Raw genomic sequence first — 27,105 nt, 5'->3', positions numbered from 1 at the left:
ATCTGCAGGCGATACGGAAGTGGTCAAGATAATGAAACAGTCATATAGAACAGTTATGTGCATTTTTATTGTAAGTGGAAGAATCATTATGATATTATCTGGTACTACCTGTGTATTTCAATTGTATGATTTATTTGGCATACAGAATATGTTTTAGTTTATTTTAAATAAAGTAATAAAGTGTCTTGGTGTAGAGGTTTAAAAATATAATGAATAATAGAGGACTAAACGTATCCACTCACAAATAAACTACCTGCACAAACAACTACAAATAGATAGCAGATGATGTCAGTATATTGAGAACAATGAGAGATGTATGGTACTGAACTGTATAAAAAGAGAGGAGAGGAGCCAGCTCATCGTATCGTCATTGTGATACACATGCTGTCACAATGGAGGATTAAAGACTTTAATTAAAGAAGAATCCAGTGATCGGAGCAATGGTTGTATCCTTTACCTACATCTTCCAGTTCTGTGTGATCCTGCAATGTACGACACTCTGGAGATCAGGAATTCAGAGTCCGGCCTGTACCCTTCATTTAACTGATGTCATTGATGAATTCCAATATTTTCAGGATGGAGATTTGATCATTGGAGGAGTGTTCACTGTGAGGTCAAAGAAAGATCTAGATTCACTGGAAGAAAAGATATACAGGTATGTAACTTAGTTGCTAGGAAGAGGAAAAAAAAGTTATCAGGGTGACAAAGGACAACAAATAGGACTTTACAAAATGATTGGAAGAAATACACGTGATGGAAATATTATAAGACTGTACAGTATATAATGTATATAAAATGTCTGCTTATTTACATGCAAACTGATCTATTACTTTTTTTTTTTTTTTTTTTTTTTTATTACTGTCAATGGATGATTTTTTTATTTTTCCCAGCCAGGTAGATGAAGGAATCCTCCCCACTGAGACATTGTATTCTCCACTGTCAGAATTCACTGATTTTTGTTTTATCAAGGCCTCTGCTTTCAGAAAATATATTCTGCTCTTGGGGTTTTAGGTAATTTTATAATAAACAAATGCAGATTTTACCATGTGTGTAAAAAAAAAGGTATAAAAATCCTCTAGAGAAAGGGAAATGTTTTTGCAGAAAGTGTTAAATGCACTCACAGTTTAATTCCAATTGTTCTGTTTCCATTCTTTATAGCACCATACATGCAATCTGTGCTGTTCTTATTTATTTATTTATTTTTTTTTTACAAACTCAAACACAGGGCAGAGCCGAGGGTTCTTCTACCAAATTGTTTTCCTGTCCTTTGTGTATGTGTAAAGATCTGAAATCTGATCCCCAGGCAGTTATAAAAGACACAAATGAATGCATCTCCCTATTCAGTAGTACATCATTACACTGGTTTAACCCCTCCATGCCTTTTTTCTGACATCTGTAGCTCACAAGTTAAAAATCAGTAATTTTCGACAGAAAATTACTTAGAGCCCCCAACCATTATATTTATTTTTATAGCAGAGACCCTAGAGAATAAAATGGCGATTGTTGCAATATTTTATGCCACATGGTATTTGCGCAGCCGTCTTTGAAATGCACTTTCATAAATTAAAAAAAACCCAAAACAGTAAAGTTAGACCATTTTTTTTTTTTTGTCTAATGTTAAAGAAATAGACACCTAACATGTCACGCTTTGAAATTGCACACACTTGTGGAATGGCGGCAATCTACGGTACTTAAAAATCTCCATAGATGACACTTAAAAAAATGTTACGGTTACCTGTTTAGAGTTACAGAGGAAGTCTTGTGCTGGAATTATTGCTCTCACTCTAATGATTGCGGCGATACCTCACATATGTGGTTTGAACACCGTTTACGTACGCGGGCGCAACTTACGTATGCGTTCCTTTCTGTGCTCGAGCTCGGAGGGACGGGGCGCTTTATTTCTTTTTTTCTTATTTATTTTATTTTATTTATTTTTACACTGTCCCTTTAAATATACATATTTTGATCACTTTTATTTCGGTCACAAAGAATCTAAACCGCCCTTGTGACAGTAATAGGCAGTGACAGGACCTCTTTATGGAGGGATCGGGGGTCTAAAAGACCCCAAACCTCTACTCTGCACCTAAAAGCATTCAAAATGCCAAGTTTGGCTGTTTTGAATTCTGTCATTTTTTTTTTGATCTTTTTTTTAATCTTTCATGACATCGCTTCTTGATTTCTATATCGGAGACCCAATCAAAGCCAAATCCAGCTTTGTTCGGATCAGTTTGGACAGTCAGTGGACGTGGCAGCTGGTCGCTCGGGTCTCTCAGTGAGATGGGAGACCCAGCTAGCCGCAGAAGACAACGGTCGGCTCTAAACAACGGTACTGGGGTGAGGCCTCTAGCTGCAGGCATCACCCCGGTACAACCCCTTGAAGCCAATGCCGCATATTTGCTTTCCGTTGGCGCAAAGGGGTTAAGAGCCGGCATTTTACTTGGTATTAGCAACAGACTGGGGGAGGGATAAAACCTGTAAGTGTTTCTGAACTGAAGCAGAGAAAAATCAGGTCTCCAGTCCTGTCCTGTATATGGCAGAGCTGTGTAAATATCAGAATTGGATGGACAGAAATACAAATCTTTTGGCAGGTAAAACAGCTCCCGTGTATGCTTTTCATTGATGTATTTTATTATCTGCCTGGAGTTTGATTTTAATGTTTTGGCACACATGGGAAAATGCACATTTTAGACCTAAAAATGACTTTAAGCTTCCCAAACATTATACAGTATATTTCTGAAAGCAGAAAAACCTGTAGAAATAAATTATGATAATTGTAAATCTTTACATTGCACCATATCTGTGGATTTGTGTATCAAACCAATATTTTCAGTAAAAAAAAAAATACACTGATATTTTTTTTATTACTCACAAAACAATGTACAGGTGTATCTCATAGAATTAGAAGATCTTAAAAAGGTAATTTATTTCAGTAATTTGATTCAAAAAGTGAAACCCATATACAGTATCTCACAAAAGTGAGTACACCCCTCTCATTTTTGTAAATATTTTATTGTATTTTTTTATGTGACAACACTGAAGAAATGACACTTTGCTACAATGTAAAGTAGTTAGTGTACACATAGCACTTATCATTTAAATCACTAGACTCCCAAGCTAGGGGGTATCACCAAGTACTAGTGGTTTGCTATTAAGTAACAGACTTGATATATCTCTATCACAGTGAGCATGAGCAATATTTATTCAATAAAGTTGTATTGAGTAGCACATCATATGAGCACCAGTAACAATTTTCTTATCAATTGGACAGCTGCACTTGCACTAAGCACTCAGCACTTTCAATAAGGTATCATTAAATACCCGGCAAGGTTTTTACTCAGCACGGTGCACTTTCATATGTATTTATTTTTATATAATTGTAATGCATTTAATTAATTCACTAGGATTATATCTTTTTGGATTGTTTTGGATTATATGGTTCACTTTACACACACACACACAGTGCACCTTATCATTATAATTTTACTTCCCTTGAGCAGGTAGCGTCACATACCAACTTTTTATTGCACTTATTTACTGTACCCCAAGTCTCTTAGGGGTAGGTTGGTGGCAGCTTACACCTGACTTTTGTACCTATGCTCTCCATAGCGCTGGTCACACCTGGTTTTTACAAACAAAATTTACGTCCCTTTTTTCCCACAAATAGAGCTTTCTTTTGGTGGTGTTTGATCACCTGTGCGATTTTTATTTTTTGCGTTATAAACAAAAAAAGAGCGACAGTTTTGAAAAAAAGATATTTTTCACATTCTGCTATATAACTTTTCCAAAAAAAATAAAATAAAAATCTAAATTTTTTAACATTTCAGGTCAATTTGTTTTCAGCTAAAAAATCGCAATAACGCGTCTATTAACTACGGGAAAGATTTGTGTCATTTTGTATTGTTTTTCTTTTTTTTTTACTAGGTATGGTGGCAATCTGCAATTTTTTGCAGGATTGCGACATTGCGGCGGACAGATGGGACCCCTAACTGACATTTTTTACACTTTTGGGGGTGCCAGTGACATTACTACAGTAATCAGTGCTAAAAATATGCACTGTTACTGTAATAATGACACTGGCAGGAAAGGGGTTAACAGTATAGGTGATCAAGGGGTTAAATGTGACCCTAGGGGAGTGATTATAACTGTGGGGGGCGTGGCTTCTGAGATGACATCAAAAACATGTGATCCTATATACAGTAGCAGGATCACATCAGCTCTGCGATCATCTCAGGGAGAAGGGCGGTCGGCTGTGTTTACAACAGCCGACCGTCCTTCTCTCTCAGCGAGGAACAATCACAGGTGTCAGGTGGCAATCACATGCGCCGGATTACCCGCTGATGATTTTGTTAAATTGGTGCATACTCCTCAGTGTAATGTCTACCCCCTTTTTGACACCATCTTGCCTATAAACACAGAAAATGGGCATTTTTAATGAAGTTCAACAAACTCTTGCTGAACCAAACTCAGGGTAGATTGGCTCATCACTATCTGCCAGTAGTGATGGACGAACATCGGCCGGGGCGGTTGGCGAACGTCAGCCGGAAATTTCCTCAAATACCTGCAAACTGCAAACTGCAAGTTCGCGGCGGGCCCCATTGACTTTAATGGGAGGCAAACTTTAAAAACCTTTAGGTCATATTTGCAGCCACAAAAGACTTACTAGCTGTGCACAAATAGTCACAGAACATGGACAATGTCATAACTGAAGTATTGCAATTGGAAAAATTGCTCTAAAATGTATTTTTTTTTTTACAGCAGTATAGGCCCCAAAAATTGCCCACATGGGTTTACCTGACAGCAAAGAATGTTGTATTCTGTGGCTGGAGGTACATTAGGCATTCACAGGATACAGAAGTAAGTGCCGGCCAGTATAGGCCCCAAATATTAGCCCACATGGGTTTACCTGAAAGCTAAGAACGTAGTATTCTGTGGCTGAAGGTTCATTAAGCATTGACAGAAAAAAATAATTGTCGGCCATGAAAGGCCCCAAAAAGTAGGCATTCAATGGACATGAAATTCCTTTTATGCCGCTTTATTTAGCGAAGACAAGGACCCAGAATTGTTGTGGGTGTATGGCGGTCTGGCGGATATTTGTGGCTTGTCATGAGGAATTTCAATGGCACATGGTCTATTGGTCACATGTGTTGAATTCCTCAGAGATCCATGCTTAATTAATTTTTATAAATGTGAGGTAGTCTACACTGTCATGAGCTATAGGAGGCGCTTATCGGTCATGATCCCCCCTGCGGCGCTGAACGTCTTTTCGGACACTGGACGTGGGGCAAGCCAACAGTTCCATTGCAAATTGCGCAAGCTCTGGCCAGAGGTCAAGCCTGCCCACCCAGTAGTCCAGGGGTTCATCACTCCTCAGAGCATTGACATCGGCCGATAACCCGATGTAGTCGAAAATCTGTCGGTCTAGGCATTCCCTGATGCTGGATCCGGAGTACAGCTGCCAATGGTTCAGTTGAAAGAAGGATCTCATATCTCAAGTGACCAAGACATCTTCAAACCACACTCTTCTTGCAGGCGCTGTTGAATTGCTACCCACAACTGTCTCTCTGTGACTGGAAATTCCTCTGCCAGTCCACGCAAAAGCAGAATGAAGCATTTCTCGTAGCAAGGCCTGGAAGTGCTGCATTCTGACTGCCCTCTGTGATGCTGGTAACATTTCCGCCATTTTTTATTTGTCTTGGGGGTCTAAGTACGTTGCCACCCAGTACTGGTGCTTGCCATTTATGCTTTTTATATGGGGGTCCCCCTTAAAATACTGGAGCATGAAGGCCCCCATTCACACTAAATTGGAAGCGGTGTAGTGGCCTGGCTCCAGCTCATCATCCAGGATAATGTCGTCCTCGTTCTCCTCCCCCTATCCACGGATAACACCAGGGATCCCAGAAAGGTTTAAAGCATGCTCTTCTTGCTCCTCCTCATCCGCCCTGGCACCAGACTCCTGTTGTTGACTTGTCTCAGATGGAGTAGCACTCACTGGGAATTCATCCAACATTGCAACTTCCTCATCTTCCTGCTCCTGCTCCTCGACGGCTTGATCAATGACACGACGCAATGGACGCTCCAGAAAGAAGGCGTAAGGTACGATGTCACTGATGGCACCCTGGCCGTGACTGACCAGTTTGGTGATCTCATCGAATGGCCGCAGAGGTCTGCATGCGTCCCGCATGAGCAGCCACTGGTGAGGTGAAAAAAACCCAAGCTCCCCAGAACCTGTCCTGCCGCAGAGTTTGTACAGGTAGTCATTAACTGCACATTTCTGCTGGAGCAGCCTATCAAGCATATGCAACGTTGAGTTCCATTGCGTCGGGCAGTCACAAATAAGACGCCTGAAGGGCAGAATTTGTCACCGATGAATGTCAGCAAGGTGAGCCATGGCTGTGTAAGATCTTCTGAAATGGCCTGAGATTTTCCTGGCCTTCCGCAAGAGGTCCTAGACCCCAGGGTATTTAGCAATGAATCGCTGCACGACCAAGTTCAGGACGTGTGCCATGCATGGCACGTGTGTTATTTTGCCCTGTTTCAGCGCGCTAAGCAGATTGGCACCGTTGTCGCACACCACTTTTCCAACTGTCAAATTCAGCGGTGTCAACCACTGATCTGCCTGTGAAAGCAAAGCTGAAAGAAGTGCAGGACCAGTGTGGCTCTTGGCTTCCAGGCACAACAGACACAGCACAGCATGGCAACATCTCACCTGGCATGTGGAATAGGTTCTGGGGATCTCTGGTGGCGCAGCGGAAGAGACGGTAGCAGCGGAAAAGGAGGAGTCAGTCGAGGAGGAGAGGGAGGATGGAGGAGGAGGAGGAGAAGAAGAGGCAGGCCTGCTTGCAATCCGTGGCGGTACAACTAAATCTACACGGGTGCCACGGGTTACATGCATGACGATGGCATCATGGAAGGTGGAGTGGAGGAAAATTGAGAGGAGAGAGGAGAAGGAGAAGGAGAAGGAGAAGAGGCTGGATGGTGAGAGCCTGGAGTGTGGCTTTGTGGGTTCTGATGGTGTTGCTCCCACTGGGCTCAGTGATGGGAGTTCAGGTGCCTTCTTAAGGCGGTTGTCCCTAGGTGAGTGTTGGGCTAACCGCAACTTATGCGTTGACTGCAAAGGCTGCAGATGGCAACACTGTTGTCAGCAACGGACACATTAAAAAAAAACACACTGCAGAGCCATGTGTCGGCATCCTGGCTCGATCCTGATACATTTGCAGTCCGCTTTGTACCTCTTGTGCAATGCAAGTTCCGCCTGCCTCTCCTCCCTATCTGCTAGTCCGTCTCTCCCTCTGAAATCCCCTCCTCTTCCTCTCTTGTGGCCACCCATGTGACATCCATAGACACGTTATCATCCACTTCATCTTCCCCACCACTAACATTCGAGATCTCGGAGTAGGCAGCAACAGTTGATCTGGGTACTGTCGTCAGACTGCTGAGTGGCCGCTCTTGCTACCTCCTCTTCCTGATTTGATGCCAACAATGGCTGCACATCACAAATGTCTTGTGATGGATCGGAAAATAATTCCAGTGACTCAAGCGGAGGGTATATGGTGGTGGTGATGGTGTTTGTGGTGGTGTCTTTGGGGGTGCACACAGCAAAGAGTGAAGAAGGTGCAGATAGAGAGAATGAGGAGGGTGCAGAAGAGGAAGGCTGAGTGAGCCACTCAACCAAGTCTGGTGCATCATTTGACGTAATTGAACACACCTTCTGAAAGTTCACACTTTGGCACCGGCCTACTGCTCCTGCCCTACCCCTACCACCCCTTCGGAAGGGCCTGCCTCTTCCTCTGCCTGTCATTTTTTAAATTACCCTGTGAAAAAAGTCTCTAGAGAATCACAGTATATCTGGAAAAAGGTATATAACACCCCACTTCAATCTGTGGTATTGGGGGGCCACAGGTTTATCACACCAGTTCTTCAAATAATTGGCCAGTAACTGTTGTTACTGTGTGTAGCACAGTTAACACAGCAAAAGAGACCACATTTTTGCAGAAATAAAATACACTCTTTTATTTACACAAAGTATACTGCTAAATAACACTCCACTTCAATATGTGGTATAAGGGGGGCACTGGTTTATCACACCAGTTGTTCAAAAAATTGGCCAGTGATTTTGGCACTGTGTGTATCAGAGTTAACACAGCAAAAGAGGCAATATTGTTGCAGGACACAAATACACTTATAAAAGTATACTCAGATGACACCCCAGTTAAATATGTGGTATTGGGGGGCCACTGGTTTATCACACCAGTTGTTCAAAAAATTGGCCAGTGATTTTGGCACTGTGTGTATCAGAGTTAACACAGCAAAAGAGGCAATATTGTTGCAGGACACAAATACACTTAGAAAGGTATACTCAGATAACACCCCACTTTAATATGTGATATTGGGGGCCACTGGTTTATCACACCAGTTGTTCAAAAAATTGGCCAGGGAGTTTGGCACTGTGTGTATCAGAGTTAACACAGAAAAAAAGGCAATATTGTTGCAGGACACAAATACACTTATAAAAGTATTCTCAGATAACACCTCACTTCAATCTGTGGTATTGGGGGGCCAGTTTTATCACACCATTTCTACAAATAATTGGCCAGTAACTGTTGTCACTGTGTGTAGCATGGTTAATGCAGCAAAAGAGGCCACATTTTTGCAGGACTACAATACACTCTTAGAAAAGTATACTGTTAAATAACACCCCACTTCAATATGTGGTATTGGGGGGGGGGGGGCACTAGTCTATTGCACTAGTTATAATACATTAAGAGTGCTTTTGTCACTGTTTGTAGTATTGCTGCAGCAACGCTCAACACACCAGTCACAATGCTGCACAGTGCACAATACAAATCCACTATAATATGCTTTCTATATTACAAAGTATATTATATGTGGATTACAACCCTATATAGTGCACTGCACACCTATACCAAATAGCAGCCCTTAAAATGGCTTTTGTGGACCTTAACAGAGCGATTGGTGTCACTGCTGATCTGTCCCTGGTGCACACACAGCATACCTGTCCCTACACTGACAAAAGACTGTAAACCTATACCAAATAAATAGAAGCCCTTAAATTGACTGTTGTGGACCTTAACAGAGCGATTTGTGTCACTGCCGATCTGTCCCTGGTGCACACAGCATACCTGTCCCTAAACTGAAAAGAGACTGTAGTAGACCTATACCAAATACCAGCCATGAAAAGGACTTTTGTGGATCTTAACAGAGTGATTTGTGTCACTGGCAATCTGTCCCTGATGCACTCGCCAACCTCTCCCTATGCTGACAAAAAGCGGAATGTGAAATGGCTGCCAGCTCTGGTCTATTTATAAGGTAGGGGGCATGTCCATGTGCTGAAATGTTTCAATTGGCTGTCCCGTTCCACCTGACGGCTGTGTCATGGGTCAAAGTTCTCCCCAATATAAACTAATATGGCCACCCACGAACATCAGAAAAAGTCTGACTTTTCGCAAATTTGCGAACAAGCAAAATTCGCTGCGAACTGACTGCCGGGCGAACCGCAAGGCCAACCCTACCTGCAAGACCTGTGCAGAATATACCAAAACAGTCCACAAGTAGGTGTTCTGGATCTACAAAGGCCCCATGATTGGTTTAAACACCTAGTGGTGAGACCTTAATTTACAGACCTGTATAAAACTTACTGTAGCATTACCTCAACATTGTTTCTGCTGTTTTATATATTTCCCAGGAAGGATTGCCTAAAAGTCTTTCCCTCTGAATTTAATGTTAAACTGATCCCATGTATGAATATTTTAAACATATTTTACATATATATAAAAATTGTTAACTTACTGTTTTGGAAAAAAAAACTTTTTGTAGCCCATCTTTCCGGTATTTCGTGAACCTCCTGGCTTTCCTTTTCGCAATTGATAATATTAACCAGGATCCAGACATCTTACCCAATATCACTCTCGGCTTCCATCTATATGACTCATGGCTGGAACCCAGGAAGGCTGTACAGAGCGTTCTGCAGATCTTATCTGGACCAAATGGGACAGTTCCTAATTATTCCTGTAAAGGACATGGCAAGGTGGCTGGTGTTATTGGAGATCGCTATTCATCCACTACAATCCCAGTCGCCCAAATCCTCGGACTGTACAGATACATACAGGTGAGTGAAAATTGCTTGTATATTTGTAATACAATTCTAAGCCAATGGAGACAACAATATATACAGTGGGTACGGAAAGTATTCAGACCCCCATAAATTTTTCACTCTTTGTTATATTGCAGCCATTTGCTAAAATCATTTAGGTTCATTCTTCTTCCTCATGAATGTACACATAGCACCCCATACTGACAGAAAAACACAGAATTGTTGACATTGTTGCAGATTTATTAAAAAAGAAAAACTGAAATATCACATGGTCCTAAGTATTCAGACCCTTTGCTGTGACACTCATATATTTAACTCAGGTGCTTTCCATTTCTTCTGATGATCCTTGAGATGGTTCTACACCTTCATTTGAGTCCAGCTGTGTTTGATTATGCGGATTGGACTTGATTAGGAAAGCCACACACCTGTCTATATAAGACCTTCCAGATCACAATGCATGTCAGAGCAAATGAGAATCATGAGGTCAAAGGAACTGCCTGAAGAGCTCAGAGACAGAATTGTGGCAAGGCACAGATCTGGCCAAGGTTACAAAAAGATTTCTGCTGCACTTAAGGTTCCTAAGAGCACAGTGGCCTCCATAATCCTCAAATGGAAGATGTTTGGGATGACCAGAACCCTTCCTAGAGCTGGCCGTCCGGCCAAACTGAGCTATCGGGGGAGAAGAGCCTTGGTGAGAGAGGTAAAGAAGAACCCAAAGATCACTGTGGCTGAGCTCCAGAGATGCAGTCAGGAGATGGGAGAAAGTTGTAGAAAGTCAACCATCACTGCAGCCCTCCACCAGTCGGGGCTTTATGGCAGAGTGGCCCGACGGAAGCCTCTCCTCAGTGTAAGACACATGAAAGCCCACATGGAGTTTGCTAAAAAACACCTGAAGGACTCCAAGATGGTGAGAAATAAGATTCTCTGGTCTGACGAGACCAAAATAGAACTTTTTGGCCTTAATTCTAAGTGGTATGTGTGGAGAAAACCAGGCACTGCTCATCACCTGTCCAATACAGTCCCAACAGTGAAGCATGGTGGTGGCAGCATCATGCTGTGGGGGTGTTTTTCAGCTGCAGGGACAGGACGACTGGTTGCAATCGAGGGAAAGATGAATGCGGCCAAGTACAGGGATATCCAGGACAAAAACCTTCTCCAGAGTGCTCTGGACCTCAGACTGGGCCGAAGGTTTACCTTCCAACAAGACAATGACCCTAAGCACACAGCTAAAATAACGAAGGAGTGGCTTCACAACAACTCCGTGACTGTTTTTGAATGGCCCAGCCAGAGCCCTGACTTAAACCCAATTGAGCATCTCTGGAGAGACCTAAAAATGGCTGTCCACCAACGTTTACCATCCAACCTGACAGAACTGGAGAGGATCTGCAAGGAGGAATGGCAGAGGATCCCCAAATCCAGGTGTGAAAGACTTGTTGCATCTTTCCCAAAAAGACTCCTGGCTGTATTAGATCAAAAGGGGGCTTCTACTAAATACTGAGCAAAGGGTCTGAATACTTAGGACCATGTGATATATTTTAGTTTTTCTTTTTTAATAAATCTGCAACAATGTCAACAATTCTGTGTTTTTCTGTCAGTATGGGGTGCTATGTGTACATTCATGAGGAAGAAGAATGAACCTAAATGATTTTAGCAAATGGCTGCAATATAACAAAGAGTGAAAAATTTAAGGGGGTCTGAATACTTTCCATACCCACTGTATTTATAAAAATATGCCAGTCTGAAAGTTCACCACATGAGCTCCGGAAGATTTCACCCCTTCATAACCAGGCTATTTTTTGCTATTTAGCACTGTCCACCTTTAAACTGACAATTGTGTGGTCATACAATACTGTGCGCAAAATAAGTTTTATGACAAATTGATCAATCCTGATGTACCGGCAGCCTATCTAATTTCTTTGGGCCCTCAAAATGTCAGGACAGTACAAATTCTCCCCATAAGACCCCTTTTTAGAAAGTAGACAGTGTGCAGTATTTAATAGGAGGCATTGGAAGTCTTTTAAAATTGCATTTTTTTTTTGGTCACAATTTTTTGGAAAATTAAGAAATTCATTTTTTTCACTTTTTCTTTTACATAATGTCACCAGTGCTGTATATTGTCATCGTATGACTGGTGTGGTGGTGATTAGGGATACTGACTGGTGACAGTATGTTAAAAAATAAAAATAATATTACATTTTTTATTTGATTTCCTATACAATTTTAAACATTTTATTTTCTTTTTTAACTTTTTTTTTTTTTTTTACATAACGTATATTTTGCTCCATAAGATGCACCTGACCACAAGATTCACCTAGGTTTTAGAGGAAAACATGAAAAAAAAATATTCTGAACCAAACGGTGTACTAAAATATTTATTAAACACTTTCAGACCGGAGGATTTTGTTGCTCAATGACCTGGCTCCTTTTTTCAACTTGGCACTGCGTGACTTTAACTGACAATTGCGCGGTCATGCAATGCTGTACCCAAACAAAATTTACGTCCTTTTTTTCCCACAAAGAGCGCTTTCTTTTAGTGGTATTTGATCACCTCTGTGATTTTAATTTTTTGCGATATTAATAAAAAAAAAGCGAAAATCTTGAGAAAAGATTACATTTTCAACTTTGTCTTTTAAAAAATATCCAATATACTCAATTTATGCCATATATTTTGGCCAAAATGTATTTAGCTACATGTCTTTGACAAAAAAAAATCTCAATGAGTGTATTTTTATTGGTTTGCACAAAAGTTATAGCGTCTACAAACTATGGTGTAAATACTGGAATTTACACAGCTTTAATTTCTGACTGCCTATCTCATTTCATGAAGTGCTAAAATGGCAGGGCAGAACAAAACCCCCACAAATTACCACTTTTTGGAAAGTAGACATCCTAAGGAATGTCCTGAGATTCATGTTGAGCTCATTGAATATTTCATTTTTTTGTCACAGGTGTTTGAAAAATGACTAAAAAAAATATATATATTTTTTTTTACACATAGTTGTCATTGAAATGATATATTGCTCACACACGCCATGGGTATATGTGTAATTACACCCCAAAATATATTCTGCTGCTTCTCCTGAGTACAGGAATACCACATGTGTGAGACTTTTTGGGAGCCTAGCTGTATACGGGACCCCGAAAACCAACCACCACCTTCAGAATTTCAAAGGGCATACATTTTTCATTGCATTTTCTCACTACCTATCCCGGTTTAAGAGGCCCTGAAATGTCAAGATACCACAACCCCCCCCCCCCAAATGACCCCATTTTGGAAAGTAGACACCCCAAGCTGTTTGCTGAGAGGCATGGTGAGTCCGTGGGATATTTTATATTTTGCCACAGATACATTTCTCCCACATGACATGGGTATATGTGGAATGACACCCCAAAATACATTCTGCTTCTTCTCCTGAGTACAGGGATACCACATATGTATGGGACCCCAAAAACCAATCACCACCTTCAGGTTTTCTAATGGCGTAAATTTTTGATTTCACTCCTCACTACCTATCACAGTTTCGGAGGCCCTGAAATTTCAAGATAGCACAGACCCCCCCATTTTGGAAAGTAGACACCCCGAGCTATTTGCTGAGAAGCATGGTGAGTCCATGGAATATTTATCTTTTGCGACAAGTTTTGGGAAATTTATTATTTGTTTTTTAACACAAAGTTGTCACTAAAAGATAAATTGCTCACACATGCCATGGGTATACGTGGAATGAAACCCCAAAATACATTCTGCTACTTCTCCTGAGTACAGAGATACCACATGTGTGAGACTTTTTGGGAGCCTAGCTGTGTACGGGACCCCTAAAACCAATCACCACCTTCAGGTTTTCTAATGGCATAAATTGTCACAGTTTCAGAGGCCCTGAAATTTCAAGATAGCACAAAAACCCCCCAAATTACCCCATTTTGCAAAGTAGACACTCCAAGCTGTTTGCTGAGAGGCACAGTGAGTCCATGGAATATTTTATATTTTGCCACAAGTTCCGGGAATATTATTATTTTTTTTTGTTTTGATTTGTTTTTTTTACACAAAGTTGTCACTAAATTATATATTGCTCACACATGCCATGGGTATATGTGAAATGACACCCCAAAATACATTCTGCTGCTTCTCCTGAGTATGGGGATACCCCATGTGTGAGACTTTTTGGCAGTCTAGCCATGTATAGGACCCTGAAAACCAATCACCACCTTCAGGCTTTCCAAGGGCGTAAATTGTTGATTTCACTCCTCACTACCTATCACAGTTTCGGAGGCCATGAAATGCCAACACAGCACAACCCCCCTTCCCCCCAAATGATCCCTTTTCGGAAAGTAGACACCCTAAACTATTTGCATAGAGGCATGTTGAGTGTTTTGCAGATCTCACTTTTTGTCACAAAGCTTTGGAAATTGAAAAAAAGAGGAAAAAAATGCATTTTCCTTTCTTATCTTCATTTTCAAAAAATAAATGAGAGCTGCAAAATACTCACCATGCATCTTAGTAAATGCCCTGGGGTGTCTACTTTTCGAAAAGTGGTCATTTGGGGGGAGGTTTGTGCTATCTTGACATTTCATGGCCTTCAAAACTGTGATTGGTAGTAAGGAGTGAAATCAACAATTTACGCCCTTAGAAAGCCTGAAGGTGGTGATTGGTTTTCGGGGTCCTGTACGTGGCTAGACTGCCAAAAAAGTCTCACACATGGGGTATCCATGTACTCAGGAAAAGCAGAAGAATGTATTTTGGGGTGTCATTTCACATATACCCATGGTATGTGTGAGCAATATATCATTTAGTGACAACTTTGTGTAAAAAAAATAATAATTTTCCCGAAACTTGTGGCAAAATATAAAATATTCCATGGACTCACCATGCCTCTCAGCAAATAGCTTGGAGTGTTTACTTTGCAAAATGGGGTAATTTGGGGGGTTTTGTGCTATTTTGAAATTTCAGGGCCTCTGAAACTGTGACAGGTAGTGCGGAAGTAAAATGCAAAATTTACGCCATTAGAAAAACCTGAAGGTGGTGATTGGTTTTCGGGGTCCCGTACACAGCTAGGCTCCCAAAAAGTCTCACACATGTGGTATCCCTGTACTCAGAAGAAGCAGCAGAATGTATTTTGGGGTGTCATTTCACATATACACATGTCATGTGTGAGCAATGTTCCATTTAGTGACAACTTTGTGAAAAAAGACAAAAAATATATATACATTTTCCCGAAACTTGTGGCAAAATATAAAATACTAGACATTAAGCCTGTTAAATTAACGGGCGCTAGAACATATGTGGTCAGAGTCCCCTTTAATAGTGTGGTCAGAGTCCCCTTTAATAGTGTGGTCAGCGTCCCCTTTAATAGTGTGGTCAGAGTCCCCTTTTAATAATGTGGTCAGAGTCCCCTTTTAATAGTGTGGTCAGAGTCCCCTTTAATAGTGTGGTCAGAGTCCCCTTTTAATAGTGTGGTCAGCGTCCCCTTTAATAGTGTGGTCAGAGTCCCCTTTTAATAATGTGGTCAGAGTCCCCTTTTAATAGTGTGGTCAGAGTCCCCTTTAATAGTGTGGTCAGAGTCACCTTTTAATAGTGTGGTCAGAGTCCCCTTTAACCACTTTACCCCCGCTCACTTTGCTGCTACTGCAGCAAAGGGGCTCGTTCCCATCCAGCGACGTAGACCTACGTCGCTGGACTCCGCCCCTTGTGGGCGGCGTGCGCGCACCGCCGGAGGCTCGCTCCCTCTGTTTTCAGTCACAGCGGGAATCGGGCCAGGGGAGGAGCGGCGGCGATCGCCGCTGCTCTTCCCCCGATCGTCGGGGATCGAGTCTGGAGATCCGCCCGCTGTGTGTAAACACAGCGGGCGGATCTCTGAAGTGACAGGCAGGGTCAGATTGCAGGGTTCAGCATAGCTGAACCTTGGATCTGTCCTTGTGTCACTCAGTCACCTCCCCCCCCCACTCGTCAGTAAGCACCAGGCATACTTTAACCCCTCCCTCTCCAATAAAATTAACCCCTTCCCTGCCAGTGTCATTTTTACAGTAACAGTGCATATATATAGCACTGATTACTGCAGTAATGTCACTGGTACCCCCAAAAGTGTCAAAAATGTCAGTCAAGGGTCCGATCTGTCCGCCGCAATGTCGCAGTCCCGCAAAAAAAAAATCGCAGATCGCCGCCATTACACGTTAAAAAAACCCACCAAAAATGACAGAAATCTTTCCCTTTGTTAGTAAACGCAATAACTTTTGCGCAAACCAATAAAAATACGCTTATTGTGATTTTTTTTACCAAAAATATGTAGCAAAAAACAAATTGGCCAAAAATTAAAAAAAACTTTGATTTTTACATTTTTTTGGGGGGGAATTTCATATAAAAAAATGTGAAAAATATTGTTATTTTTTCAAAATAAACGCTCTTTTTTTGTTTATAGCGCAAAAGGTAAAAATCGCACAGGTGATCAAATACCACCAAAAGAAAGCTCTGTTTGTGGGAAAAAAAGGACGTAAATCATTTGGGTACGGTGTCACACGACCGCGCAATTGTCAGTTAAAGTAGCACAGCGCCAAATCGCAAAAAGTGGCCTGGACGGAAGACAGCAAAATCCTCCGGTGGTAAAGTGGTTAATAGTGTGGTCAGAGTCCCATTTTAATAGTGTGGTCAGAGTCCCATTTTAATAGTGTGGTCAGAGTCCCCTTTAATAGTGTGGTCAGAGTCTCTTTTAATAGTGTGATCAGAGTCCCCTTTTAATAGTGTGGTCAAAGTCCCCTTTTAATAGTGTGGTCAGAGTCCCCTTTAATAGTGTGGTCAGAGTACCCTTTAATAGTGTGGTCAAAGTCCCCTTTTAATAGTGTGGTCAGAGTCCCCTTTTAATGGTGTGGTCAAAGTTCCCTTTTAATATTGTGGTCAGAGTCCCCTTTAATGTGCCCCGATAAGAGCTGTGTTTGTGTTCACTATCAGACAATATTCCACCATTTCCCACATAAGAATACACTGCACTGTAATCAATCCGTCCTGATAGATGTGCAGAGAGCAGAGATTACACCCCACCCTACCCGCATATGAGTGGGTTGTTGGCAGACACTGCTGCCAGCCCATAACAACTGCCTTTTCAGATTACGGTGATGGATTCTGTCATGAACAATAAAAGCCATTTAAATGTTGTATTCAATGTACTTCATAATGCACATATATATTAACCACTTTACCACCGGAGGATTTTGCTGTCTTCCGTCCAGGCCACTTTTTGCGATTCGGCGCTGTGCAACTTCAACTGACAATTGCGCGGTCATGCAACGCCGTACCCAAACAAAATTTACGTCCTTTTTTTCCCACAAACAGAGATTTCTTTTGGTGGTATTTGATCACCTGTGCGATTTTTACTTTTTGCACTATAAACAAAAAAAGAGCGTTTATTTTGAAAAAATAACAATATTTTTAACATTTTTTATATATGAAATTCCCCCCAAAAAAGATGTAAAAACCAATTTTTTAAAACATTTTTGGCCAATTTGTTTTCTGCTACCTATGTTTGGTAAAAAAAATCACAATAAGCGTATTTTGATTGGTTTGCGCAAAAGTTATTGCGTTTACTAACAAAGGGAAAGATTTCTGTCATTTTTGGTGTTTTTTTTTTAACGCGTAATGGCGGCGATCTGCGATTTTTTTTGTGGGACTGCGACATTGCGGCGGACAGATCGGACCCTTGACTGACATTTTTGACACTTTTGGGGGTACCAGTGACATTACTGCAGTAATCAGTGCTATATATATGCACTGTTACTGTAAAAATGACACTGGCAGGGAAGGGGTTAATTTTATTGGAGAGGGAGGGGTTAATGTATGCCTGGTGCTTACTGACGTGTAGGGGGGGAGGTGACTGAGTGAGTCATGGACAGATCGGATGTCCAGCTATGCTGAACAGTCCGATCTGTCACTCCCTGTCACTATGGAGATCCGTCCGCTTGTGTTTACACAGGCGGGCGGATCTCCACACTAGATCCCCGGCGATCGGGGCAGAGCAGCGGCGATCGCCACTGCTCCTCCCCTGGCCCGACTCCCGCTGTGAATGAAAACAGCGGGAGTGAGCCTCCGGCGGCGCGCAAGCGCCGCCCAGAAGGGGGAGTGTCTGACGACGTTAATACTACGTCGTCAGACGATAACGAACCACTCTGCCGCAGTAGTATTACCGCGAGCAGACGTAAAGTGGTTAAAGACGTTACATTTCATTCTGCACAATATATATAAATAAAAACGGGTGTCGGGCCTAAATCCACACCTGCTACAGACACAACATCTTCTTTGGGGGTTTTTTGGGTAGGGGTACGCGGGAGGACATGTGGAAAATGCCTCTCATGCAGCCGGCTCACTGCATCTGGTAGGGACGGTTGGGCAGGTGCTCCTCCTGGATGCAGGTAGGCTCAGATGATCTCTTCCTGGAATTCTAGGAAGGATCCAGCTCCTCCTGACGCTTTGTATAACTTTGTATACTTTTTGTATGCCTTCAGCAATGAGGTCACTGACTGCTGAAAAGTTATCCATCACAGGAATTCCCTCCTTCCTAATGCTTCAGCTCCATAACCACACAGCTATAGTCTGCCCCCAGGGGCACTACCCCTACCCCTACTTTGCCTCCACTACACACTGCCCCCATTACACACTGCCCCACTACACACTGCCCCCACTTCCCCACTACACACTGCACCCCACTACACACTGCACCCACTACAGACTGCACCCCACTACACACATTCCCCACTACACACTGCCCCCCCCCCCACACTACACACTGTGCCCACTTCACACCACCCCCGCTACACACTGCCCCTACTTCGCACTGCCCCCACTACACACTGCACCCCACTACACACTGCCCCTACCACACACTGTCCCCACTTCACACAGTCCCCACTACACCCCACTTCACTCTAACCCCACTTCACATTAACCCCACCACACACTTCACCCACCACACACTGCCCCCACTACACACTGCCCCCACTACACACTGCTCCCACTACACAATGCCTCCACTACGCACTGCCCCCACTTTATACTTCTCCCACTACACACTGCCCCCACTACATACTGCATCCTCTTCACACTGCCTCCACTTCATACTGTCTCCTCTACACACTTCCCCAGACTTAATACTGCCTCTACTACACACTGCCCTAATTACACACTTTCCCCACTACACACTGTCCTCATTACACATTGCACCCTCTACACACTGCCCCCTCTACACATTGACCTCACTACACACTGCCCCCAGTAAGTATTGCCCGCACTACATACTGTCCCCACTACAAACTGCTCACTGCCCCCACTGCATACTGGCACAACTACATACTGCACCCACTGCATACAATCCCAGTGGCATACTGCTCATTGCCCCACCACATACTGCCCCCACTACATACTGCTCAATGCCCCACCACATACTACCCCCTTTACATACTGCTCAATTCCTCCACTGGATTCTGGTACCTGCCCCACTTCATACAGCTCATTGCCACCACTAAATACTGCTCCCTGCCTCTACTACATACTGCCCCACTACATACTGGCCACTGTCCCCACTACATACAGCCCCCACTACACACTGCTCCATGCCTCCACTACTCGAAGGCTCACTACATGTTTCTCACTGCCCCTACTTCATACTGCCCCCACGACATACTGGCCACTGCCCCCACTAAATACTGCCTACTGTCCCACTACATTCTGCTTACTGTCCCCACTACATACAGCCCCACTACACACTGCTCCCTGCCCCCACTTCATGCTGGCCCACTACATATTGCTCACTGTCCCCACTACATACTGTCTACTGCCCCTACTACATTCATCCTACTGCCCCCACTACATACTGGCCACTTCCCCCACTGCATACTGCCTACTGCCTACTGCCTCCACTACATACTTCCCTACTACATTCTTCTCACTGTCCCCACTACATACAGCCCCCACTACACACTGCTCCCGGCCCCCACTCCATACTGGCCACACTGCACAGTGAATTCTAAGCCCATATTGGGCTTAGCTGGTTGTTAAGGACTGGGGCAGGAAGCCGACTGCAAAATCCCTAACAATGGATGAATCATCAGCTGTCAATGGGCTTCCCCGCTGATAGCTGAATGAAAAAAAAACCATTGCAGGTAATAGAAACATGTTTAAAAACAAAGGCGTTGGGGTCCCCCCTCCCCCAATCTATACCAGGTTCTTTAGCTCTGGTATAGATTTTAAAGGAAAAACATGTAAAAAAATTGGGCCCCTCCATAATCCATACCAGACCCTTAGGTGCCGACCCAGGCAGACTGGATCATATACATGTAAGTGATCCAGCCTGTTCTGGGTTAGGGTCATGCAGCACACCCCAAGGGGCACATGGCATGCTGCTCCCATGACTGATTGCAGATTCTGGTAACTGGCCAGTATCACATGATACTTGGGCCAACCACAGCACCCTGTACCTTGTGATTAGCTGTAATCAATCACAGATCACTAGTAATCACAGATGTTATAAATGTAACCCATTCACGACAGTTAAAAACATTGCTGTTACAGTAATCATCATTGTAACTGCAATCAAAGTGTAAAACACAAACATAGTACAGTGTTACTATGGTGACATTGAACTACTCTAATGAGAGTACCGTATTTTTCGCTCCATAAGACGCACTTTTCCTCCCCCCAAAAAATGGAGGGAAATGTATGTGCATCTTATGGAGCGGATACTGACTAAATCCCTACATACCGGCCAGTATCTCCGCTGTGTCCCTGAGTCTCCCCGTGGTGCAGTGTCCTGACTCCTGGCTCAGCTGTCAGTCTAGAACGGAGCCGCTACTTCCTGTATAGTTCCGGCTCACAGGTGGAGTGATATCAGATGCACTCCGCCTGTGACAGGAGGAGCCATATACAGGAAGCAGCGGCCTTGCTCTATGCTGCAGCCGCATGCTTCCTCAGCCACACCACAGCACAGACCTACAAGCAAATCTACTACTGTGTACCAAACATAAATACCCACACAGCATTACTGTATACCCACCACTATATACTGTGGTGTACCATAAATACCCACACAGCATTATACCCACCACTGAGACCAGTATTACCTGGCTGCCAGCAGTATGATACATATCAGCAGTGCCAGTCAGGATTAACCACCAGCAATACCAGTCAGGATTACCCGCCAGCAGTACCCACCAGCAGTACCAGCCAGCATTACCCGCCAGCATTACCCACCAACAGTACCAGCCAGCAATACCCGCCAGCAGTACCCACCCCAGCAGTACCTGCCAGCAGTATCAGCCAGCAGTACGCACCAGCAGTACCTGCCAGCAGTACCAGCCAGCAGTACCCACCAGCAGTACCAACCAGCATTACCCACCAGCAGTACCCGCCAGCAGTACCAGCCAGCACTTCACTTTACATGGTTGAAATATTATTCTGTTATATTTTAACCACTTACCGACCGCCTGCTGCAATTTTACTGCGGCAGGCAGCCGCTGTTGGACAAAGCAACGTAATAAAATCTTGCTCGCTCCTGCCGCTGTGGGGCGTGCCCCGGCCCCGCTGATGGTCTGATTGGGTTCAGAACCCGATCAGTCATCAGGTCCAGGCCAATGATTTTTGGCCTGGACCTGTTGATTGGTCCTGCCCAATCAGAAACTGACTTGTTTACAGGCACAGAAATTACCCTCTCTCTTCTCCCAAAATCCTTTTTGGATTCATCGAGAGAAGAGAGAGGATCAAAATGTGAGTACTGCACACAGCACACTTCCACACACCTAGCTAGGCACATTTAACCCCCGATCACCCCCCCCCCAGTTAACCCCTACACCCCCTTTCACATCGCACACTGTATACAGCATATAGCAGTTTCCTATATTTCTTTATTAGCGTGACTTGTGACTTGGTTTAGCGCTTTTGACCATTACTTTTAGGCATAGGATACCCGCCTTCTCTTCCATGTCCCTGTATTACAATGCTAGGAATTTGCCGGGGCTATCTTATATAATGGGGGGCGTATTCACTAATGATTGGTCTAGGGACCCCCTAGTCACTCCAATCACATTCCTAGCATTCTCCTGCCCCCTCAATTGGCTTTTACTAAAGGTTCTGGTCCAATCATGGGCTTTTAATGCCCATTTCCTGTCCCATTGCATTTTGGTCGGTTCTGGTTGCCGAATTCCGAACTTTTTGGGCAAAAAGTTATAAATTTGGCCGAACCTGGAACAGCCAATGTTCGGGTCGAACCGAAGGTCGACCCGAACCGTTCGATCATCTCTACCCAGAATGTTCAGATAACAGGGTAAGCAGTAGACACCTGGAGCGTGCTCACAAAGGGGGGCAGAACTGCAGAGGGTGAAAAAGCAAAAAAATTCAATGTATTAAATAACATAGAAGGCACATACTGACTGGTATATTTATTCATGTATTTATTTAGTGGGGGAGGGGGGGGTCAGTTATTGACACTTCAGCTTCTCTTGTTTGGTGAATTTTAGTTTGTTAAATCTACCATTAAAAGCATTTTATTATATATGTACAAAAAATACCAGGTGATCCTGTAAGGACAAATCTAGTCACCACCTAGGGGCTCCTGCTGTTAAAAGGTCTTAATTGGCCGTTATTAAAAATCTCCTTTGAACCTTAATTGAAGGTCTGTGTTTGTGAGTTACTTTAACCCCTTGGAGCCTAAAGCTAGATACACATTTTTTTAGATTTTTTTCCTTTAGATTTACTAAAGCCATATAATATGAGCTCAAACCTAAACACTTTCAATTTTATGTGCAAACAGGCAGGCCCTTGCACTACATAGTTGAAGGTAAATCTAAAGGAAGTCAAACAACAAACTTTGTATAGTGTGTATCCAGCTTAAGCCTTTTTCTCACATGTTACTTACACGGTAAAATCAGTATTTTTTTTGTTTGTAAAATAAATATATTTTTCGAACTGGCATTAACAGTCAAAATATTACTGAAACCCATGAGTTTTGGGTTTCCCCTACAGTTACTTAGAGCCCCCAAACATAATATATATATATATATATATATATATATATATATATATTTATACACATTTCCGCAGAGACCCAAGAGAATAAAATAGCGATTGTTACAATATGTTATGTGACACAGTATTTCAGGTACGGTAATAGGCAGTGACAGGTACTCTTTTTGAGGGATCTGGGGATCATGGTGGTGGTTCCCCATCCGGGGAAGGTGCACATTCCACGCAGGATCAACCAGCTTATACTCCAGCATTCCCACACCTTCTTTACTCAGTTGTGGTTTATCTTTACTGCGGCTTTTACCTACCCCTTTGACTTACCTGTTATGCAAGATTTTTAGCCAGTTTAAAGATACTGCTGGATATGCATCTAGTCTTTAATGCAATCCTTTACTAAAGCCCCGTACACACGTACTGATCGTCGGCCGAATGATCGGCCGTCTTTTGTCCAGGGCTGTCGTGTCTGTTGAAAACTGCAAAAGACTGCACACGAATTTTGTCGGCCAACAACAGCCGACTGCAGAAGTGATGTCATGTGATGGTTAACTTTCCGTGTGTTTTTTCTTCTCTGAGCATGCCCAGTCTTGCTGTCGGCCGAAATCTGTACTGACTGGCGAACAATCGGCCGTTCTGGTGACGGCCAACAAATATTTTAAAGTCTGCACGACAGATTCTGTTCGGCCGAAAATGCGCTGTCGGCTGTCGGAAGCATCATACTAACAAGCCTACAATCGGCCGATCTGTCGGCGGCCGAATATTTACGGCCGACAATCGGTACGTGTGTACGGGGCTTAAGATAGCATATCTGCACCTGCTACTCATTCTGATCCTGCTTTTGGTCTCAACACCTTCCTCGTTAGTTCTATATTGCTGGTACTAACCCGTTCCACAGAACTACAATAATATACAGAATACCTTTTTTATAAGGCTCCTTTCACACACTCTGTCCGTTGGACGGAGTCCGTTTTTCTCAGCGGGGGATCGAGCCGATCCCCCGCTGAGCAGCAGGAGGACAGCTGAGTCTCCGTGCTGTGTGCGGAGACACAGCTGTCAGTTCCCCATGCATCTCTATGGGGGAAATCGGATGGGAACGGACCGTCGGTCCATTCTCATCCGATGCCATCCGATCCGATCCGCTGGACGGATGGAAAATAGGGTTTCCATCCGTCCAGATTTGACGGATCGGATCGAGACGGATGTCAGCGGACATGTCTCCGCTGACATCCGATGCCCCATAGGAATGCATGGGGGGACCATTCAGATCCGCCAAAAAAACGGACAGGTGGATCTGAACAGTCCGCCTGTGTGAAAGGGGCCTTAGCTACCGATGAAGCTATTATAGCAAAACATGTCGAGCATTATAAATAGTTATCTTTCACCTCTCGAATACAACATTATTTGATCCTGACGGACGGCAGTTTCCTCTCCTGTCACCCCTCACGAGATTCTTCTGATGTGATGTATCTTGGAAATTATCTATACAATTATTATATTTTTGTTTACTCTGTATATATTGCAACAACAGCTTGATGCCCTAATCTTTGGGGCCCACGTACCAAGTTTGATGTTTTTAATCAATTCACTAATAAATAGAGTTGAGCGGACACCTGGATGTACGTGTTCGGCGGGTTCGGCCGAACTTGAAAAAAAAGTCCGGGTCCTAGTTGAAGTCAATGGGGACCCGAACTTTCAGGCACTAAAATGGCTCTAAAACACCAATGGAAAGGGCTAGAGTGCTGCAAATGGCAGCAAAACGTAGTTAAGAGCATGGCAAGTGCTCTGCAAACAAATGTAGATAGGGAAATAACTTAAAACAACAAAAAAAAAAAGAAAAATAAAACAATTTTCTTCATCTGTGAAGGACGAGGCCCATATGGAGTAGGAGGGAGGTTGAGGTGGCGGTGGATGTGGCGGTGTAGGTGGAAGCGGCGGTGGAGGGGGACGAGGTAGCTAACACTGCTTTTTTTCAGTCATTGTAAATTAGGGTACACCCCAAAAGAGTGAGAAAGATCAAAAATATAACAATGGCTGGGTAAGGTCGGTATCCATCTCTATTCTGCACAAGGTACGGAAAAGTCCTGTTGGATCCATGCCTGGTTCATTTTAATGAACGTGAGCTTGTCCACATTGTCTCTGGACAGGCGGCTACGCTTGTCTGTGATAACGCCCCCAGCCGTGCTAAATACACGTTCAGATAATACACTGGCGGCAGGGCACGCCAGCACCTCCAAGGCGTAAAGGGCAATCTCAGGCCATGTGCCCAATTTGGAGACCCAGAAGTTGAAGGGGGCAGACCCGTCATTCACTACATGTAGGCGTGTGCACACATACTGCTCCACCATGTTAGTGAAATGCTGCCTCCTGCTAAGACGTTCCATATGAGCTGCTGGTGCTGCTGTTTGTTGTGGCGTGCTGACAAAGCTTTTCCACATTTCGGCCATGCTAACCCTGCCTTCTGAGGTGCTGGCGGTACTCTGGTTGCATTGGCGACCTCCTTCTCTTCCTCCTCTGCCTTGGCCTTGTGCTTCCACTGTGGCCCCGCTGTCAGGTGGGAATGCCAGCAGCATCGCGTCTACCAGCGTGCGCTTGTACTCGCGCATCTTGCGAACACGCTCCAGTGAGTGAATTAAGGATGGTACGTTGTCGTTGTAACAGGGATCCAGCAGTGTGGCCACACAGTAATCAGCACAAGTTAGAATGTGGGCAACTCGGCGGTCGTTGTGGAGACACTGCAGCATGTAATCGCTCATGTGTGCCAGGCTTCCCAGAGGCAACAAAAGGCTGTCCTCTGTGGGAGGTGTATCGTCTGTGTCTTCTGTGTCCCCCCCAGCCACGCACCAGTGATGGCCATGAGCTGGCCTGGGTGCCACACTGCTGTGAACATGGTTCCATCTCCTCCTCCATCTCCTCCTCCTCATCCTCCTCATCCTCCAGAACTGTGCCCCTGCTGGACAATTGTGTACCTGGCGTTTGTGGGTGCAGGAACCCACCCTCAGAGCCACTTGTTAATGACTGCCCTAAAAGCCATGGAAATGATCCCTCTTCCTCCTCCTCCTCCTGTGCCACATCCTCTTCCATCATCGCCCGAATTGTTTTTTCAAGGAGGCATAGAAGTGGGATAGTTAAGCTGACAGCGGCGTCATCCGCACTGGCCATGTTGGTGGAGTACTCAAAACAGCGCAACAAAGCACAGGTCTCGCATGGAGGCCCAGTTATTGGTGGTGAAGTGGTGCTGTTCCGCAGAGCGACTCACGCGTGCGTGCTGCAGCTGAGACTCCACTATGGCCTGCTACTGCTCGCACAGTCTTTCCAGCATGTGCAAGGTGGAGTTCCACCTTGTGGGCACATTTACGCTGCAGCGCTGACAGGCGAGCAGCAGCAGGGTGAGAACGCCGAAAGTGCGCACAGACGGCCCGCACTTTCTGCAGCAGCTCTGACATATCGGGGTAATTTTGAAGGAACCTCTGCACCACCAAATTCAGCACATGCGCCAGGGAAGGGATGTGCGTCAAACCAGCTAGGGCCAGAGCTGCTATGAGATTTCGCCCATTATCGCACACCACCATGCCGGGCTTGAGGCTCCCTGGCACCAACAACTCATCGGTCTGCTGCTCCATGCTCCTCCACAACTCCTGCGCAGTGTGGGATTTTTCACCCAAACAGGCAAGTTTTAAAACTGCCTGCTGTCGTTTACCCCTGGCTGTGCTGAAGTTGGTGGTGAAGGTGTTACGCTGACCGGATGAGGAGGCGGTAGAGGATGAGGAAGCGGAGTAGGAGGAGTTAGGAACAGGAGGCAAACTGAAGTGCCCTGCAATCCTCGGCGGTGGAAGATGCACCAAACAAATTTAAAAGGTGTATCTCACACGTACCGATACAGACTATGCCGCAATTTAATTTTTTTCACCCCAAAAGGGTGTATATTGAATAGCGGAATAGAAAAAAGTATATAAAAAGGTGTATCTCACACGTACCGATACAGACTATGCCAAAATTAATTTTTTTT

At 44.0% G+C, this 27,105-nt stretch overlaps 1 protein-coding gene across 1 annotated transcript in view; it reads left to right on the top strand.

Moving 5' to 3' along the window:
- Positions 1-440: 440 nt before the first annotated feature.
- LOC309567089 (vomeronasal type-2 receptor 26-like) overlaps positions 441-27,105 on the top strand; it is a gene marked incomplete at both ends in the record, with an annotated part of 43,842 nt that continues 17,177 nt past the window's right edge. The window contains 2 exons of the mRNA XM_082272414.1: positions 441-655; positions 9,835-10,126. Of these exons, the coding sequence (XP_082128540.1) occupies positions 441-655; positions 9,835-10,126 (507 nt within the window). The remainder of the gene's footprint in view (positions 656-9,834; positions 10,127-27,105) is intronic.

Source organism: Pelophylax lessonae (genome assembly GCF_965119305.1).
Source record: "Pelophylax lessonae genome assembly, chromosome: 1".
In the NCBI taxonomy this organism is placed as follows: Eukaryota; Metazoa; Chordata; class Amphibia; order Anura; family Ranidae; genus Pelophylax; species Pelophylax lessonae.
This window is presented reverse-complemented; position numbering and strand designations above follow the sequence as displayed.